We start from the raw sequence: 19,711 nt of genomic DNA, 5'->3' as shown, positions 1-19,711 counted from the left end.
CAAACTAACGCTTGGATCCAAAGTGAATGACTAGAGCTGAAGTACCAGACATTACTTGCAACAGTTTCACTGCCACCCTATGTTTGCTTTTATCATGACGGTGTTTCTCCAAGCCAAGAGCAGTTTATGATCAAAATTCAACTACTCCGCATGTGCACAACGCGTACTTGTGCTTTGGGCAGGCTGATGTTTTTCTTAATCTCCACCCATGCATTACAGCTGCAACTGCAGTATTGATGCTATATATGCAGACTGCCCTTCCTCTGCAGTTGAAGCACTGACCTGAGCGCCATACAGAGATGGTAGAAGCTCCACTCAGAGAGCTGCAGCATTAACGAAATGCTCACCCTCTCAATTTAACAGAGCAGCAAATCAGGCTAAAAGGTCACTGTTCCCATAAAGGAATGACAGGAGCACTTATAAACCTTGTTAAAGGAAAAAAGGGCGGGGGGGCTATAATTCAGATGCTTTGCATGAGGTCTGGATGCAGAACTCCTGTACAAAATAATTGAGATGCCCTAACACAAGAACCATTTGGCAAGTACTGCAACTAACACTACAGTAATCAACCACAATTAGAGACAATGTTCTACTTAATGTAGCAAAGATGAGCGATCCACCTATAGGAGGCTACTGTACATCACAAATGCTCTTTTCCTACTGCTCACCAATGCTCCACATCACACTCACAGTTACAAAAAGCTCAGTGTGGAAGTAGATGAGCTTACAAAGCCATCTAGCATGAAGCTATACGCAGAGGTGCTCTCTGCCCCATTTCCAGCCTTCTTCTTACCATGCCTTGTGGGTGAGGAAGGCACATATGTACCTTTAGTCACAGCGGCGCTGTATGTCTGCGCTACCAACGGCCGGTCATGGGATGCAGACTCTAGAATTTCGTTGGCTGGCTCCATACTGCCATCAAGCCTACCAAGCAGAGAGAGGTTAGCTGGAGAGGTGATCTGCCTGGGCATAACACAGCTTTAGTTCACAGCTACAGAAGGATATCTCATTAGACGTAACAATAATACATATACACATGCAACAGGAGGAACTCGGTCCCTCCATTCCAGAGGACTGTTAAGAAGGCATCTGACAACACTGTGTATTTAGCACTAAAGACACATCAGCAACACGGCATCAGAATCTAAATCCTAGTAGCTGATGCTACCAAAAAAGACTCAAAACAAGAGTGCATGATTAAAAAAAACCCAACCATTCCAATCAGAAATAGTACAGATTTTCTCTTGAGCTCTGTCCACAACAGAAGCTGTTGCTTCATACACATATACTACAAAACCCTCTGGCGAAGGTATTGGAGCACTTCAGAGATTAAGAACTTGATAAAAGCTTCCCTCAGACTTCATCTACAAGTGAAGCCAGAGGCCATACCTTAAAACGTTCAGATAAAAGCACGATTTTTGACCAGTATTAAGATTGACCAAAGCTGCAAACCTGAATTATCATTGTGAGTTACTGGCTTTAATTCTACGATTGATCACATGAATAATCCAACTGTATTACCGTAGCTTTTCCTCCCAAACCTCATTAAAAAAAACAACGCCTTGCCATATTTTCCTTAAGTATTCTACAGTACTGCTACAGAACATTAGTTGGCTGGCCTATATGCAAGGAATTTTAATAAGGACACTGGTAGAGAGAGAATATAGCAAATTTTGAAGGCCAGATTCCCCTCTGTGAAGTCAGAGTAACATCTCTTTCTCATCTCTGTAACCGCTTAATTTATTGATGAAGATAGTCTCAGACGTTTCAAGTTCTTGGTTAAGTAACTCAACTCAAACTGCCAAGTAAGAGGAAACAGGATCATAGAGCTAACAGCGATTGATCCTTCACCGCAATCGGACAGTGTTAAGTTTCTGCTGGTAAAGTGATGCTTAGTGTAGTAGATACTAGGAAGGCAGGCACAGGGGGATTCTGAAGTTACTCATTCATGTCAGAGGTCTGGAAAAAAGATCAGTTTAAAGAAATCAGCGGTTCTAAGTTGAACTTTTGCAGAACAGAATGAAGTTTAAGAACAAACTAGATTTTGTGGAAAAAATAAGATACAACAGTCCTCAGCTAATGTGGACTTACTTGTGCTGCTTCATTAGTGTGCACTCTCCTCCTTCTTGGGGGTCTAGGTTGTACATGTAGAGATATCCATCAGCAGCTCCCACCAATAAACGAGGGATCTTCTGGATTCTAGAAAGGTTTAGAGGAGAGCAACAGATTAATAAGAATTTAAATTTTGTATCAGCACATGCTCCTCCCCTCCCATGATTTTAAGCCATTGTTTCCCACACTCTTGCTTCTAGACAGGGAACATTGTTAACAGTTAGACAGAGCACCTAGGAAAGAACTGTGTGTAAAAAAAAAAAAGTAAGGCATAACCACATTCTGGGGCTAATGGGATGCCACAGGAATCAGGCAACTTATGTATAACCCAGTAAAACAGATGCAGAAGCTACCATCCTGTTATCAAGCTTTGCACAACTTCAGAGACAAATATTCTAACGGGAAGCATTTACTTATTTCAGAAATGTTACAAGGCGTAATTATTGCTTAAAGGGTGCTTTGAGATCAGAGAAGTGAGAGTACACACACTAAGTCAATTTAGCATAAAAACTATAAAACCCCCACAAAATAAGTTTACTACTGCTCAGCTTATTGCTTTGGTAGCTGTGCCAAATGGGACCTGCCTTCGGTGAAGACCCAATAAACATTAGATTTAGTCCTCAAAATTAACTTTAATTAATGCTATGCTGTTTTAGAGACAAGAATAATACAAACTTGCTTTCAAAGACTTCTTTAATGCTTAGTCTGGATTGCCTAATTTTGCAATTCACCAACACAACATACAGTATCACTCCCCCTAGCACTAATGGAAGCAAATGCCATAAGCCCATGGGTCTGTTCTCAACATTCTTTCAAAATTAAAAGACATCTTTAAACAACACTTAAAAATAGTCTATTCTCATCCAAATATTATACCTTTCCCTCCTCCCCTCACAGGACTGTGAGGTGTTAGCTCTAACACATTGCTCTTAAATGGGAAGAGGCTTTGAAATGATTACAGGTGATCCATTGCTCTGCGTACCACCCGCTCTGCTGGAGATGAGGTTATGTTCTATAGGGTCAGCCTCTCCGTAGCCCAACACGGCAACCCAGCGGGGTGGTGAATGCGGGCTCAATTTCTTTACTCACGTGGCAAGTGCACAGATGTTTTTGTGCCCACAGAACGGCAGGCGGACTGTAGCAAAGGCTCTACCCTGGTTGAACATTTCTGTTACTTGAGAGGGCAGATAGCTTGTTGAGGCCATCAGCACTTTTCCAAAGTAACCTGTCCAGGTTGTAGGCTCTTCCTGAGGTCTACAAGTCAGAAGAAAAACATGACTAACTTTGCCTTTGCATTAGAAAGGTGTGTAAACACTTTGAAACATCTTTTTATTTTTAAAGATATTAAGCAGCTATTTGTTTCTCTTCAGAAATAATTAGCATCCTTGACAACTCTAATGCACTCCATTTATGCTACAGGGCACAATGTGTCCCACAATACCCTCAGCCCGTTATTTAAACATGTTTTATTGTAAACTGATACTTCTGCTTATAAAACTGCATTTCATAAGGCTCATTATACAAGAGCAAGATCTCCTGGAAAGTGCTACACTTGAAGATTTTATTCACCTGTTTATCACTAAGCAAATCATTGTTTCCAACAACCTCCACAGAAATGTAAGACTATCCTCTCAAATCATAAATAGGAACATTTTACAACTTGGTGCCTTTTAAAGCCCTATAGGCAGCTGGAAGGCATTGCCGAGATAGCTCTTCCCATACGGATGTCAGAAGAGGTAAAACACAAGTGTAACTGAAAAACGTTAAAACTGCTCCACATTCCTCTGCCAAGGATGGCCAATTTCTCTTCAGCAGAAATACCTTTCCTATTCACTGGGAGAACAGTACACAGCTCAGCTACAGTTGCTAATTCTTAAGAGACTTCTTATGCCCTTTACTCTACAGAAGTGTTCAAAAGAAGTCTGTCCACACTTTGGAGAACTCATCCTGTTGAATATAACCAATTTTAAAACCTTTTCCTTGAAAAATCTGAGGCACCTCTGAAACCTACTTTTCTTTCACAGTCTCAAGTTTGAAGATATGCACCGTCTCTGTGTTACTGGATGCAGACAGAAACATGCCATCCATGCTGAAAGCCAACGAACAGATGCTCACACACCTGGGGGGGGGGAAGAGAAAGGAAAAACAATCAAGCATTATTTTTGACATTCTAGTACTGTACCAATCAGTGTAAGAAGAAAGCTAGTGTTAACTAACTCATGGGAACTGACTTTGAGAATGTTACTTTGCCATTTTCGTAGGTAGGATGTGTCTTTCTGCACATTCACCACTAAGGAGCTCCATAATGTTCACATGAGCTGTACTGCGAGAGCTGGGAGGAACAGTGACTGCATGGTGGACTCACCTGCTCTTCTTCTCCTGTCAGTGATTGCAGGTGATGTGCAATTAAGCCAAAGTATTTAGTTTAATTAATAATTAGGCAGATTTCTCAGTCACCATTGCTTTGCAAATAAGAAAAAAGAACATTTCCATAATAAGCATTCTGAATTCTCTGATACCTTCTTAAAGCACTTCAAAAGCAAGATCCCCATTAATGATGTTCAACTCTGATGTATACCAGATATGGCGGTCAACTAGTAACAATCTGAACTCAGTCTTACCTCTGTATAAAGTACAGTAGAACTACAGAGTTACTACTACGACAAATTAGAGTACCATTTCACAATAGCTATCAATGATCACAGCACTAGAAGGATTTAGAAAAGACTGAGAATATTAGATGTACTGTCTCCAATTGCCATAAGAATACAATATATCTTACAACAGGTGACCCACTTTAAACAAGTTCCCTCACCAATAAATTTTTAAAAGGCAAGAGGGAGTACAATTCTGACAGGATTGATTTGTAGAATAGTCAAGTTCAAAGGAGTGAAATTGGAAGACGTTCAAGCTGAAACTGTTATAAGCGTACAGGCAGGGATGAATGAAGATGAAAATAGGCAAAAATCAGGATGTCAGCTCAATTGCAGAACATACTGGAGTTCTACTGTAAGGAATGAGCTTCAGATAATTAGCCCAGGTGAACTTTACCTCTTCACTCCCCTTCGGAATTCAAAGAGTTTCTGTCCCTCTGGAATGGAAAACACTCTTATTACTGTCCCCTGTAAAGGAAAAAAAAAATTCTTCATTTCAAATTCATTTATGTGTTCTAGCTCTAGTGAGCAGAGAACAACTACAAGCAGCAAACCATTTGGCTGTTAAGTCATTGCCATTGATGCACACCACTTACTAGCATGAAATATTTATGGAGCTTGTTTGTAGGATGTGTTTGAAGAGCTACTAATGTAGAGAACAAGCTATGCACGAAGAACAGCCCTTCTTATCATATTTGATCATGAAAATGACCACACTAGACAAGCACCACAAGCACAGTCACCTCGATGTCTTTGTGCCTTTATCAGATGCAATCAGTTACACCTTTGTATTCTAAGCTTATTAATCAAAGAGCAGAGGCTTCAGACTTTCTAATTTATACAATTTAGACAGAAAATTTGTCATCACGTGCCAAAGACTGGCAAGACGCTTCTCTCTATTCTAACTTTGTCTTGTTTTCATTAGGAAGACAGCATCAAAACAAGACAACTACTTTCTAATCGGTATCCTGCACTAAAGGAAAAATGCTTAGAGGACTGCCCTGATTACAGGCAGATTAAAGTGTCTTTATTTAAATAACTTTATTGTCCAACATTTCACAGCATGGAAATTGTGTCAAACATCATTAACAGTTCTTAACTTAGATTTGCCATAATAACTGTAAGCCTTCTTTTTTGGCACTTGTGCATGCAATTGTGCACGCTTAAACTTACTTAAAATGCTTAGAAACAAATTTCATTTTTATCACTGTCCGCAAGTCAATAAAAAGCCACCTTACCTTTTCTGATGCAGTGGCAAGTTTAGTACCACTTGCGTCAAATGCCAAAGCAGCCAAGGGACTATCATGAGCTGGGATCATATTAGCAGCTCTCTGCAGGAGTGAATCAATAAAATATAACCTTAGTACAGTATAGGTTAAAAGCTACATGTTCGCAGCTTAAGACCACACATTTAAGAGCGTTCATGGCAAATATCAGTCTTACTTTATGGACAACAGATTCAATATTTGTTTCAGTAACTGCTAAGTAAAAGTACTTAAAATTATCACTGAAGCATGTGCATAGAAAGTACAAGCAGTAGAAGGATACTGAAAAGACAATTCAAATAGAAATTACTTTGCTACACCGGTTTGCCCAACTCTACTCAAATCTAGTATTAGAATCTGTATTTTCTTTGCCGACGTTCTGTGAAGCCTAGCTATAAGAGATACTGCAAACTGACACAGAGGAACCTAACTCAGTGTCTAGTAATTCCTCTCTGAGCAAGTTACGTTATTTCCAAAAAATGCATCTTTGGAAGTGGAAACAGCATCCACAAAGATCCTTACCAGATTGATGGTGTCAAAGACTTGTACTTCTCCAATAGTTGCACTTCCTGGATAGGCCAGGTAGCAGTTATCATTGTTTATTGATAAAGCACACAACCCTAGAAGGGATGCAGAAACAGGATTAGAAAGAGGCAAATTCCAAGACTTATGCAGCAAAACTTTCTGATTCTGCATTTGAATATTACAAAGATAACTCAGGTTATCCTCACAAGGTACCAACAGAACAAGGATGAGTAATCTCAGAGTCAACCTGCAACATGTTCAATTATTTAACATAAGTTAAAGTTTAATATAAAGTAGAAAAGGAAGAATACCAATAGAGCTACAATAACTGATTAAGCAGTTGAATTTCCCATGTCTGCCATGACTCCTAAAGCACTAACCTGACAGCACCTTTAAGCACACCAAGTGCCAGAAAAATCCAGTCTGTATCTCTACTACTTCTTTCTAACATTTCAACACATCTGCTCTAGGAGACTAAAATATTAGGAAGATGCAGTTTAAGGCGGAGTCTGCTATTTGTTCTCAAAAACCTCACCTGGATTACATGGGCAGGCTCTAAGACAACACTCATACTTAATTGTTACTTTTATTTGAAAGTGGAATTAACAATGCTACAGTTCCCTGTAGGAAACATCATATGTTGACGCAGAATGCACGTTTCAGAGTTATGCTAGCTTCTAACAACATACTTACCTGCAGGATTGGGAGGTGTCTCCCTGATTGTATGTAATACCTTCATGTCTCGTATGTTGTGTATATAAAGAGACTCTTCCAGACATACTATCAGCCTCTAGACATGGGAAAGAGGACAAAATGCTGATATCAAACTGGAGTTTATATTAATTTATCAATCCTAAAAAAATTGTATCCAAAAATGCAGTAGGTACCTTCCAATAGAGAAAAAGTTGTACCCACCTGATGGGAAGAAATAAGAATCTGATAGAAGATACACAAGACACACCTCTTGACAAGGCTTCAACAGCGCAATACTACACTCGGTCACTTGAACTGACCAGTGCACTTGACTTCTCTCAAACATGCTAGTGCAAATTGATTTAAATGAAAATGATTTACATTACTAGTTTAAGTCAGCAAGCCAGAAACCTTCATTTAAAGCTATTTAATTCTTATTCTGTACCTGCCCTTATGTATTCCCCCCTCAAGAGGCCAGTTCACATGTGGAAATAATTTTCTGCTTTGGCTAAACAGAAAAAAAAACATACAAGACTGAACCATTTATAGAGCCCGTTACTTACTCACAATCATTTGTGAGGGGCTTTTTTTTTTTTCTTTTAAACTTTGATTAAGTTCTTCAACATCTCATTTATACTTTCGTAGACTACATCTGGACGACTAACAAGATGTTGCTCATTTAATGTTACCTCACTATGCCAGAAATCAAATTAGCCACTGTTTCCCTTATGATTTTAAGCAGGAATCCCACCCTCCCACACCTGATTTTTGGGGGCAGGGAGAAACACTGAGATGATTTTCTCCTTCAGATGCCATTCTTTCTACTTTGAATGAACTGGTTGAAGACAGAAAAGTCTGTATTTGCAGAACAGCCTACTAATAATTTAGTAATACAGCAAACTATGGTTCCAGGTACTTAGCTCAAAAATTTCACCAGTTCAGTGATTTTTTTTTTCTTTTATTTTTTTTTTTTAAAAAAAGAATTCAGCGAACTGTATTTAAAAACATAAGAAGTTAATAGATAACAACTTGAAGTTTAGGCCTGAACAGAAATTGTCAGTTTCACACACTTTCACATTTAAGATCACAGGATGATTCACACTGGGAGGGACCTCAGTCCAACCTCCTACTCAAAGCATGCCCAGCATACTCAGGGCATTTTCCTAAGTAAATACATAAACATAGAATCAAAATTACTTCACCAAATATGAGTATTGAGATGCCATACAGAAGCTACAGTCAGAAAAGTACAAGTTAATTTCAAATAGCAATTCTGTCACCAAAGGAAGAGACATCAATCAGCAGAGAAAGTGCCAGAATAAGATCCACAACCCCTTCCCTTGTTTTCCCTTAGTCAAAATTACTACTTACCTGTCTATTGAGTTTGACAGCCAAGATGGTGTTGGAGTAACTGTAGTTGCATATCTCTGTCCCCTTCTTAAAGTGACAAACTTTCAGCTTGCGTGGAGCTTTAAGGCTAACTATGGCCACCAGACTACTGGAGAACAGCCTCTCCACAATGCACACATCTTCTGTGTCAGCTGAGGAATCACAATAATGAGAGAAAAATACAGAGGAAGATTTCAGGGAAGAAGAGTGATGCACATCAACAGGAAATACTGGCTAAGAAAATACAGTCTACCACTACAAACATTCTGCCACATTCTGTGTTGCTCACAGGCAAGGTGGGATGCAGTGACAGGTTTTTAAAGCAGACAATGTACACAGTAAATACTGATTTACAAAGATCGCCCTGTCCAGGTGGCATGCAAGTTTATGCTTCAGAACAGAGCATCTACTCCCCAAGATCCAACAGAAAAAAAAATCCCAGAGATACAAAAAAATATCAAATTGTCAAATTCCAGAATCTTCTCTTATCTCTGCAGAAATCTAGGAAAGCAAAGGTTTTTTGGGTTTGGGGTTTTTGCGTGTGTTTGTTTTTAAAACTATACTATGCATGGAAGGGTTTTTGATGACCAAAAACCCTAGAGTTTCTGCACATCTGTCCATGAAGAAAGAAAGGTTATTGTACTCAAACAAGCCGGTAAACTCATTTGTACTAAGACTGCTTCAGCCACTGCTTCCTTTTTTTTTTTTTTTTTTTTTTTTCCCACATACCATCTTTTACCTGACAGTCCCTAAAAACACTTTGTACAGGAATCACTGAAGCCCAGCATGTATGCATAGCCATAAAACAGCATTGCTTTTGTCATATGTTCTACTATGGAAGCACTGGAGGCAAAGGAGGAACACAAGTCACTATTCAAAATGTGGGGAAGACAGCAGGAGGGAGGAGAGGCCAGGATCTCTGGCAAAGAAGCACTTTCAGAGCATTTGATTATAGTACAGTATTGGACCAAGCTGGTAGGAGCCCGAGTCCCACCACCAGTTACCCTGCCATGTGTGCTCCCCCCCATCCCCTGAAGCTCCCCTCCAAAAGCCCAGAGACATAGCAGACATAGTTTTCACAACAGGAGAAAGCTGGAGAGAGTTTTACCACTCTCTGCAGCTCTCCCACAGCTACCAGCTACATCTGCCCTTCCATTACAGAACTGAATCAAGAAAAGCAACTTTTCAGAAGTCAGTATCTGGATTAGCTCAATGCTTAACACATTCCACACCATAAAACTACCAGCAAAAAAAAAAAAAAAGCTTATTTCTGAAGGCTTCTGTTATGGCCAAGAGGCACACTAAATAATTGGCAATGTTCTCATCACCAATGATGGAAATTCCCTGAAAAAAGTTCTATCCAACATTCTCAGCATATGACAATGTCATCGCTTTGTGACATGTCTGTTTTGAAAGTGCTTTTTCTGGGCAGTTATTTCAAGAAAAAGAACAGAAAATATTTAATGCTCTACATTTTTTTGAGACAAATAGCCTCCTTATGGAAAAGGAGCAGGTTTATACTACGCATTTTCAGTATTCAATGCAAACTTTTATCTAAATCTCTTATTTAATACGGTACTTTTCCAGAGAAGACAAAACAGCTCACAGAGGCTTTGAAAATTCAATTTCCTCACTTCTGCAACAGAGATAATGCATTTTAGCAATGACTTTGTTTTCAAGGAATTGTTCTTCATTTTCCTGATGCCACACACAACACATGAAAAAGAAATAGAAAAATCCACTTCAATAAATTTATGCATAGACTTTCAAATGCAGAGGTCCATGTTCCTTGAACCACACTAGTAACAAAAGATTCTCAAATATTTTACAGTACAGGTTATCAGCTTTCCATCTAAGCCTGGAGTTCTTCACAATAATGGCATCCTTTTGCAAGAGTCAGAAGACCAGCACACAGAGACCCAAAAACCACAGTCTGACTGCTCCCTGCTCCTGGATGAGCACAGCTTCTTTTCCCATTCAGGGGCAACTGTGTTAAGACACAGCTTCTGGGATTTGTTAGTCTCCCAGGCAGGCAGGAGAACTGGTATTTCAGAGGAGGAACAGCAGCAGAGATTCACATGGAAAAAGCACTGTCCTATGCTGCACTGATGGGAAGCGTAGGCAGCAGGGAAGGCACACAAGGAAGAGCACTATCAAGAACTACGCAGTCACACACAGAAGAAAAAATTTTCAACAAGGAAAACATTTAAAAGGTATAGACAATCCTTCAGTCTCACCATAAAAAGACTTACTATAATACAGACAGTTACCTTTAGAGAAAGCCTTTGTGACAGGCTTTTAATTAAATTCACTTGAAAAATACAGGATGCACCTCTGTTCCTTTGTCTTCCACTAACAGGAAGAAGTGATAAAATCTCTTCACAGCTGCCAAGTCATGTATGCTTCCTAATAAGCAACCATTCAAGTAGAGTACCAGGCTATACTGCACATCCTACATCCAGCTGACCTGAATTAATCATGTTTAGAAGCACTAGCTAAATCCTATAGCAATGCTGTTAATCTAAAAACCACTTTTTTTTCCTATTTGTATTTTCTCCTTCACACTACACAAGTGAGCACTACCAGAAACTCAGATTCAAAATACAGGAAGAACAAAAAGAAGAATTGCAAAATGATTTAAATATCAGCAGGGAGGGGAGAACAAGCAAACACATAACTAGATTACAGTTTCATAAACACAAGCATATAGCATCACAGACAGGAGCTGGTTAGAACCAGCTAGATTATGATCAGCTGTGCTTTTGTTCCATTTTTAATCCAAGAACATGAAGCACGTTATAAGCATTCATTAAGCCTTAAAGCACCCTCCAATCTAATACTTATTTTTACAGGGGGATCAACTGAGCAGGGAGTTAGGCAATTTGTAGAGAGTCACAGTAGAAGACAGTGATGGGAGCAAAGAAACCTCCCATTCTTTTCAGTCGTTCTCTGAAACACAAGACAGCTGGGGCATATTCTGTAGTTTACTTTAGACACCTACACAAGAACTGGCAGATCAATCTTACAGAAGAGAGGAAACAGTCCTTAGAAGTGCTCACTCAAAACAACACAAAGTCTTTAGACCCGCTTAAACTAAATTGGGAGGCAGGAGGCACATGTCTGGGAGGCCTCAAGACACTTTTCCTTGTGGAAAGGAGGTAAGCCAATACACAGGAAGCCCTCCATCCTCCATATCAAGTTTTAAACAGGCATGGTTTGCAAGCCTAAGAATGAAAATTATTTAACTGCATACAAAAAATAAAGATCTCAAATATTTAGGTCTGCTGCAGACATGGCATGCCCTATGAGCAGAGGTCAAGACAGGCTGGCTTACGCAGGTCAAACCATCAAATTTTCTGCTAAATGTTACCTCACATTCTGTGCTCTGTATGGAGTTAACACTCACGGTAGAAAACTTACAATATCACAGAGGTTAAGCCAATACAGGCATCCCAGAACAGTTTGAAGACAAGACTGGAATCAGCAGGTCTAAATTCTAATCCCAGCTGCTTTATCAGTTTATTGCAAGATTTTGAGCAAGGCACTTTATCCAATCTGTACTTTTTCTTTCAAGGACTACCTAGAAGCAGTCCTGCAAAGTTCAGTTCCGTCTCTCTCAGTATGTTTATTCAGTGTCTCGTGTAACAGGAGTCATCTTCGCTGAGTCTGGGGTGATACCAGGCCAGATCCTGTAAGTGCCTAACATACTACAGAGGTCAGGTACCTCAACTCAATGGCATAAAATGGAATTCAAGCCACCGATTAACCAGTACAACCAGACCATGACTCAAACAGGCAGATGTAGCTGCAACACAATTTAACCTGACCACAGGTGCCTAATTTGAACCTCAATTACTTCTCTCCATTGACTGTATATAGAACCAGGCTGTCACCACAGATAATAGGTGATCTGAATCACACACCATTTTCAAACTTAAGATGCCACAGGGTCAGGTCACTTTGGGAATGGAGTCTGAAGACAACTCTGTTGTGTAGCATGGTACACCAGGATCCTACTATAAATGCTGACATCACAGCTATTCGTATCATCTGTTCACATGGAGTTTACAAGAAAGCAAGGATACTCATGCATAGCATACATAGTTTACTTAATAGCACCTCAAAAAAGGGAAGTCTATGAACTGCTGGCAAAACAGGGGATAGCATTTCTCCCCCAAGCCTCCTTCCATTTCACCTCATGTCCTACCTAACTGTGATCAGTATTTAGAAGTTAAGGGAATTTGGATTATTCACCCTTTTGGATGAGTAAATCTGCAGCTATCATGTTAAAAGGTATTTTTCTAACAGCAAATATTAGGATTAAAGATAATCAATGCTTTGTTTACTTATTTGATAAAGGTATATTAGTGGTTGCCTTCCCCAATAGCTAGTATGAAGACCCAAAAGACACTCTCACACCAGTGATTTTTTTTTTATGCCCAGCTGCTACATAACCTGGCTACTGGACACAAAACTAGAAAAGCAAAGAATTCTCCTCATAGCCATTACCAAATTTCACAACATACCAGCTAAATTTAAATACAGAACACTGATAAATAGTTTTACCCTGTCAGCAATCAACTGCTTTGTATTTGTGTGATATTTCATCATACACTTAAGGTTCCTCTTATGTCAATTTCAAACAACCTGTGGAAAAGTAAAATATGTCTTATTCTTCCCAAATTAAGCCAACTGAGGGGACAAAAAAGGAAAAAGAAAAAAAGAAGATACTCACTGCATTCATAGATCTGCTCTAATTTGTCCACAGAAGAAAGAGAGAAGAATTTGTAGCCCGATTTACTGCCAACTGCAAGGGATCTGAAAAAGAAACAAGCCAATCAGGAACATAAACTAAATCAGCTGTGATTACCCTTGGACAGATTCTTACCCTATTCTAAAACTGCAGTTGGGTTAGCTCAGTAAGAAAAGCGATAAGAAGCTTGACTGAAAAAGCCATGATAGACACAGATAGCTTTCTCAACTCTGAAAAGGCCAAACAGCTTCAGAATTACCCCAGGTGTGGAATCCTGCTTCACATTTTATGAAATGAGAGTTCACAGCTTAATGTAAGCTTACTTCCCAATTCATATTGGTGATTTCTCCACACAAACTAAAAGCTTTAGTGTGGAGAAAGATGATGACTTGAATAATGTAATGCAAACCAATTACATCATTGCCTCATCATTAGAGGTGACCTCCACAACCTTTTAAACTGGGCTGTCTGGGTGGTTTTTTTTTTTTTTCTCTTTATACTGTAACCTTCCCCAACCACCCCAAAAGAGCTTTCATATTAAAAAAAAAATAAAAAGGAATTAAAGACTGCCAACTCTCATTTTCTCTGGTTTTATCTGATGACATTCTAGCACCTCCAAAGAACACTGTCAGGTCTCAGTTTTACAAATACTCATGCCGAATCTTTGATCAGAGGTGCCCTCTTAAAAATGCTAGTCACTGACGTTAAACAGATTTTAACAATAGTAGAACCTTAAAAGACTGACTACAATCCCTTCTTTCCTCCATTACTCAATTTTCACACTTAGCTCACAGACCATTTAATTGCTTTTCCAGTCAGAGTGAAAGACAGGTCTTAAATTTTAAGCTAGAAAAACCTTTAGGCTTCTCTTGCAGGTCTTTACACATCAAAACAGCAGACAATGGCACATTCTTATTTTCCCCTCCCCATGTGGAGAATGATTTTATGCCACGGAAAAAGAAAATTAACAGTCAATACAGTTGTGCAGAAGTGTATTAGTATACTTAGAGTTCATATATTCCTTACTGCTATGACACATGGAGAAAAATTAATTAAATTAAAAAAAAATGTATTTTGATATGCCAAACTGTGGCAAGTCATTCAATACAAGGCTCAAACCCAACCCTGCCAGTCAGCCTGCCAAAGTGCCCTTCTGAACTCAGCAAGATGATTCTATACAATTCAGTGCACTAACAGTTAGTTCTGCATTTAGAATACAACACAGATTCCTAGATTTCTTGCCCTTTCTGTCTTTTCCTCTCATGGCTCCAAAGTGAGCCCTCTTTAAACTTCAAGGTACCTAGAAGATTAAAAATTGTTCCTCAAATGGCTTTCCCTCTGACTTTAAGATCCCAAGCTATAAAATCAACTTCTGTATGACGGTATGACCTTCTCTTCTAGAAGAAAATACAACTGGCACAGTCTGGTTAAGAAATTATATTTGAGAAGGTTTAAACCTTCAAATTAAAATATGCACCATCCAGGCAAGAGAAGTAAGCCTCCCCAGATTCAATAACCAAGATATTAAAAAAGCATATTAGGCTTAGAGACAGAGAAGCAACTATAAAACAAAATTTTGTTGCTGCTCCTCTAAGTCACCTTAGAAATACTGAATTTAATTTTACTTCAGACAAAATCAGTATGTTCAGCAGACTATATCTGATTAGTCACCAAAGATGCTTCAGGGTTTTTCCTCAACTACTTTTGTACAGCTCAATGAAAATCCAAATTCTGTAAAAAAATATGAAACTAATTTGGAAAAAAGGTAATGAGTTAGCTTTTCTTAGATCATCTACTGCTTCCCTCAAAAGAAAGTTTAACAAAGAATGACATTAAAACTGTCACTTCACAAAGGTAAACAAGCACTCAACCGAGTTAAAAATAAATGGTCACAAGACTCCTTGCAATGTAAACGATCTACAAAAGACATAGGATGATTTCCTCATGGAGAATTCCATATAGCAACTATTTGTGAGTGTATTACTAGGCAGAATTGATTCCTGTATTGTACCTACAGCTTTAAATACAGAATATTGCTGTATCATTGTTTTACTGACAGTATCACTAAAACCAGTAAGCAAGACCATCTTTCTTGTCCTACTGACTACCTATACCTCATTTAAATAACCTTTAGACAACAGTGAAAACAAGCTGTATACGTGATAAAAATCATTAGACTGAGCAGAAGCCAAAATGAAGAAGCACAGAACGGACCTTTCCATCCATGGTAACTACTTTTTGATATTTCTTTCAGGATCAAGGTGATGAAGTCACAAATCATTTGTTTACACAGAACAGCTTGAGTCAGTATAATTAAACCCATTTCAGTATACAAGCATAACTGCAAAACAACCCATTTTTCTTCTAGAACAGCATTCTTGCTTTTGGAGGGCTTGGGTTTGTTTGGTTGTTTTTAATGTACTCTCAAATTACTTCTTATGAAGCTATTGGAAAAAGGCTTTTTATATGTAATAAGAGAACTCACTAGGCTGAGTTATACCAGCATAATCATAATGATTTAAATCCCCCATCTTCCCCCGCACTGATATTACACTTAAGCCCTTAAGACACCTGATAGCTACCTAAATGACCACATCCCACAAAACAAGTATCTAGCCAAAATTACCTCACCTCCGAAAAAATGTGCAACCATATGGGGAAGAAATATGATCAATAAGCCATTCAGCTATTGCTCAAATAGACAGTGGCCAACAAGAAGCTACCGTAGTTTATTAGAAGCTCCTTTTACAATGTGGTTGTTATGCTTTATTATCACCAATTTTCAGAAGGTGATGAGAGACTGAAATTGAAAATAAAATCAATATCCAAAAAATTGCCTTTTTTCTTCTAACATTATGCTACACAGGTGTTTTTTTAGCTCTGTTATGTGTAGCCTCTATTACACACCTTAGGTTGCAGACTTTGAGCTATTTCATCATCAAGGTTGTCTACTCAGTACAAAATGACCAATATAGTCATGATTTATGAAACTGTGCTTACCCACTTTTTTCAAAGATAATACTGTACTCTGATCCAAGACTACATGAATCTTGAGAGTATTTTCAAGAGTGGCTGTCATAAATAATTAAAACTAACCTCATCAAGTGAACAGTGTTATGTTTCACACACTCGTTTCGAGATGCTGACATTCACTGTAAGTGCACTCACCTAGAGTGGGAAATCAGCTGGTTCAATCTCTCTGGCTCTTTAGAAACAAGTTTTTTCAGACGGGTGAGAATCATACAGGTTTTCTTTTGCTTCTTTGATATACATACAGAAGGAAGAAAACCAGTTTTTCCCTTTCTGTATCATAGAGGACCTTAACTATTAATCAGAAATATTCTACATTAATCAGGAAGATCCTCCTAAGGGCAGCTCTCTCAGATTAAAATCAATTGCAGCTGCAGTATAAACACAACTCCAGAAGTCATTACTATTTTAAATAACTGGTTAATTAAACCTACTTTCATTACGATACAGTCTCATTATACTAATGCTCCACCTCATTTCAAAACCAATGTAAATTTTCAAAGACAAAATGTTTTGTGAACAAAGGCTTACGATGAAGAGGGGGGAAATAATAATAATAAAAGAGAAGAAAAATCAATGAAATGACATAAGAAAAGAATTACCAAGGAAACTTACTTTGCTTTATTTCCCCCTCCCAAATGTCTGCTGAAACCAAAGTCATAACATCTTACAGACAGGTCTTAAAAGAAAGGTCAAGAATGACATTATTTTGGACAAGAGCTAAATACAGAAACTCATACGTTCAAAAGATTTATCAGCAACACTCTGACAACCCACAGGAGATTTTCCCATTGTTCTTATATTAAAAGAAAACCAACACAAACTTAAATCTGCTACAGCAAAAGGAGACCACACTTGCTCATCACTTAACACACAGCAATAGGCTGGGACAGCAGAAAGTTCATAATCCAAGTAAACATCACTACTCTTAGGCCAAACTCCCATCCAAATTGTCACACACAGAGGAACACTTCCTCTGGTCCAGGTTCATCAGGCAAGCCCACCTCAGCGGCTATCTCCACTGCAACAACAGCAAGTAACATGACATACGATTGCTTCTCTCAGCTATCTTCCCTGAGCATGAGAGCTACGTGATCGCTCTTTCCTTCCTTTTTTTTTTTTTTGTTTAGCTTTAAAGCCTCCTTGGAATAAAGAGCTCTGCTGTCCTCAAGGATCACAGGCAAATGACACCTGAACCTAGGAGAAACAAAGGCAGAGGAGTGAATGCTCAGCGCCTAACCCTTGTTCCTCTCACCACAAGCAGTTTACTACAGAGATCCAAACATCACATGGTAAGGGAATTATAATACCGCTTCAACATGAAGCATGCTATACAACTTTAGAACTATAAGCATTTGCTCAGAACATAGAAGCAAACTGATTTATTTGGGCAAAAAAGGGCAGAATTAAATCAGAAAGAATAGCTGTATGTACAGATACCTGTCACATGTAACTCCATACATAAATGAAAGCCGAGACTAAAGAAGACCTTGCAAATAAGGCACACACCAGTGTTTTCATGAGAAACCCAGATGCAAGGCTTCGTTTTGTCCTTTCATCAGGAGTCTGTTTTCAAAACTACAGCAACTATTTTGTTTCCAAGTGCTGTCACTTGACTACTTATTTTTAAAAAGGTGTCTTTCTCTACAGTCCTTTGGGTGGTTTTGGGGTTTTTTGTTTGGTCATCCCCCCCCACCCCATAAATTGAATCTGAAGACTGTAGAAGTTAATTTTTAAGTTCTTCCAAAGGCATTTCTCCAGGAATATTTGTGTATCAATTTAAAGACTGAAAGTACCTATTTTATATATATACGTAAACTTTCAGAACATGAAGTTGTGCTTTGGGTAAAAAGTTACACACTTCTATTACATTATGCATTTCCCTTAGGGGTTTTAAAGCTTGTATGAGTTTGTGAGGCAAGTTTAATTTCTCATAAACATATCTGTGCTCAGTTTTAATAGTTCTCCCAGAAGTAATACAAACAGCACTTGGGTTTAAGTGGTACATCTTACCAAATACGTATCATTAAAGATTTCCAAGTACTAAAACATACCTAGCACCAAGGTCACCTACAAGCCTCTACTCCACGGTTCTGCTAGGATGCCTGAATTCTGACCGGTTACTTCAATTTTATCTGCAAGCTGGAGCTTCTGCCTCCCAATCAGAGAATGCCAGTCATGCTGAGTTGTGCAATGATTGATTCACTAGGGAAAAGGGCTAGGTCCAAAACAAGCACGCTAACACCTTCTGAAAATGACCTTCTCCATGTATTTATTTAATGGAAACATATTATATCAAAGAGAACCCACAAACCAACCGCTTCTGCTGCATTATAGGTGGAGTGTTTTCAGGCAGAGTTCCAGTCCCAGACAATAATTCAAAACTCTCATGTAAATAAAGCTTAGAGCAATATGGAATAAAAAGGCAAGACAACACTTGTAATAACGTAGATACTATGCCAAGAGACACTGTCACTACATACAGCATCCATGAATGAACATAAAAAAAAAAAGTTAAGTCTGGGAAAAAAAAAAAAAAAACAAACAAAACTAAAAGCAAGATAGAGGATATCTGCTTCAGTCACCAGGGTCTGCAACAACTGTGAAAAGCAACAGCAACTTTCATGTTGACAACATTCTTCCAACTACCAGTAATCCAATTTCCCAAGACTAAAAGCCATCACAAAACTCATCTCCTTCCTACAGGAGACAATAATTAATTACTGACCCTTCAGAAAGCCTAGGAAAAGTTAGCTTGATACCTATTTTTACCAGCAACAAGTACCATCTTTTCCTAATGCAAGGCAATTGGCTCCGCTGTCTAGGTAAGCAAGACACATTTGAGCATGAGTGGAACTGGCACCTTGTTAAGTTGAAGGTAAAAGCTTTAAATGTAATAACAACAACGCACCCATGTCATTTATTTTCCAGTTTTGTCTGTCAGCGATTTTTCTAATTACTGAAGCACACCTTAAAACATGATGTGAGCTCCACAGACTGGGAAGACGTAAACAAAGCTTGTCTTTCATATACTGGCTGAAAGAACATGCACTTGTTTACTTTACCTGTCTGGTTACCAGTTACTTGTAATATAAGCTGAAAATAAGTAAGCTTTCTGAGGCCCAGCATGGGAAAGTGTAATTCATTCCTAATAAGTTCTTTTCAGCTCTTCTCACCTGGTAAGCGGTGATGATCTAGATACCTAGAATAGTATACTAATAAACCCAGAGAGCTGACTTCTTGTTTCTCTATTTGAACAAGAAACTAAGAAAGATCACAGGTGGGAAAGG

The 19,711-nt window shown here is 38.6% G+C and overlaps 1 protein-coding gene across 2 annotated transcripts in view; it reads right to left on the bottom strand.

The window, feature by feature from the left end:
* Positions 1-19,711, bottom strand: part of WIPI2 (WD repeat domain, phosphoinositide interacting 2) — a 29,294-nt gene that overhangs the window by 6,780 nt on the left and 2,803 nt on the right. The window contains exons 2-11 of one of the 2 annotated variants that reach the window (XM_082313464.1): positions 13,374-13,456; positions 8,621-8,790; positions 7,250-7,346; positions 6,554-6,651; positions 6,005-6,097; positions 5,164-5,234; positions 4,124-4,231; positions 3,202-3,366; positions 2,092-2,199; positions 794-924 (exon numbers count right to left, since the gene is read on the bottom strand). In XM_082313464.1, the coding sequence (XP_082169590.1) occupies positions 794-924; positions 2,092-2,199; positions 3,202-3,366; positions 4,124-4,231; positions 5,164-5,234; positions 6,005-6,097; positions 6,554-6,651; positions 7,250-7,346; positions 8,621-8,790; positions 13,374-13,456 (1,124 nt within the window). The remainder of the gene's footprint in view (positions 1-793; positions 925-2,091; positions 2,200-3,201; positions 3,367-4,123; positions 4,232-5,163; positions 5,235-6,004; positions 6,098-6,553; positions 6,652-7,249; positions 7,347-8,620; positions 8,791-13,373; positions 13,457-19,711) is intronic. The other variant, XM_082313465.1, reaches the window with a different exon arrangement.

This window comes from Platalea leucorodia, assembly GCF_965183815.1.
Source record: "Platalea leucorodia genome assembly, chromosome: 5".
NCBI classification, from domain to species: Eukaryota; Metazoa; Chordata; class Aves; order Pelecaniformes; family Threskiornithidae; genus Platalea; species Platalea leucorodia.
Note: the sequence above shows the minus strand (reverse complement) of the source record. Positions and strands in the feature narration are given on the sequence as shown.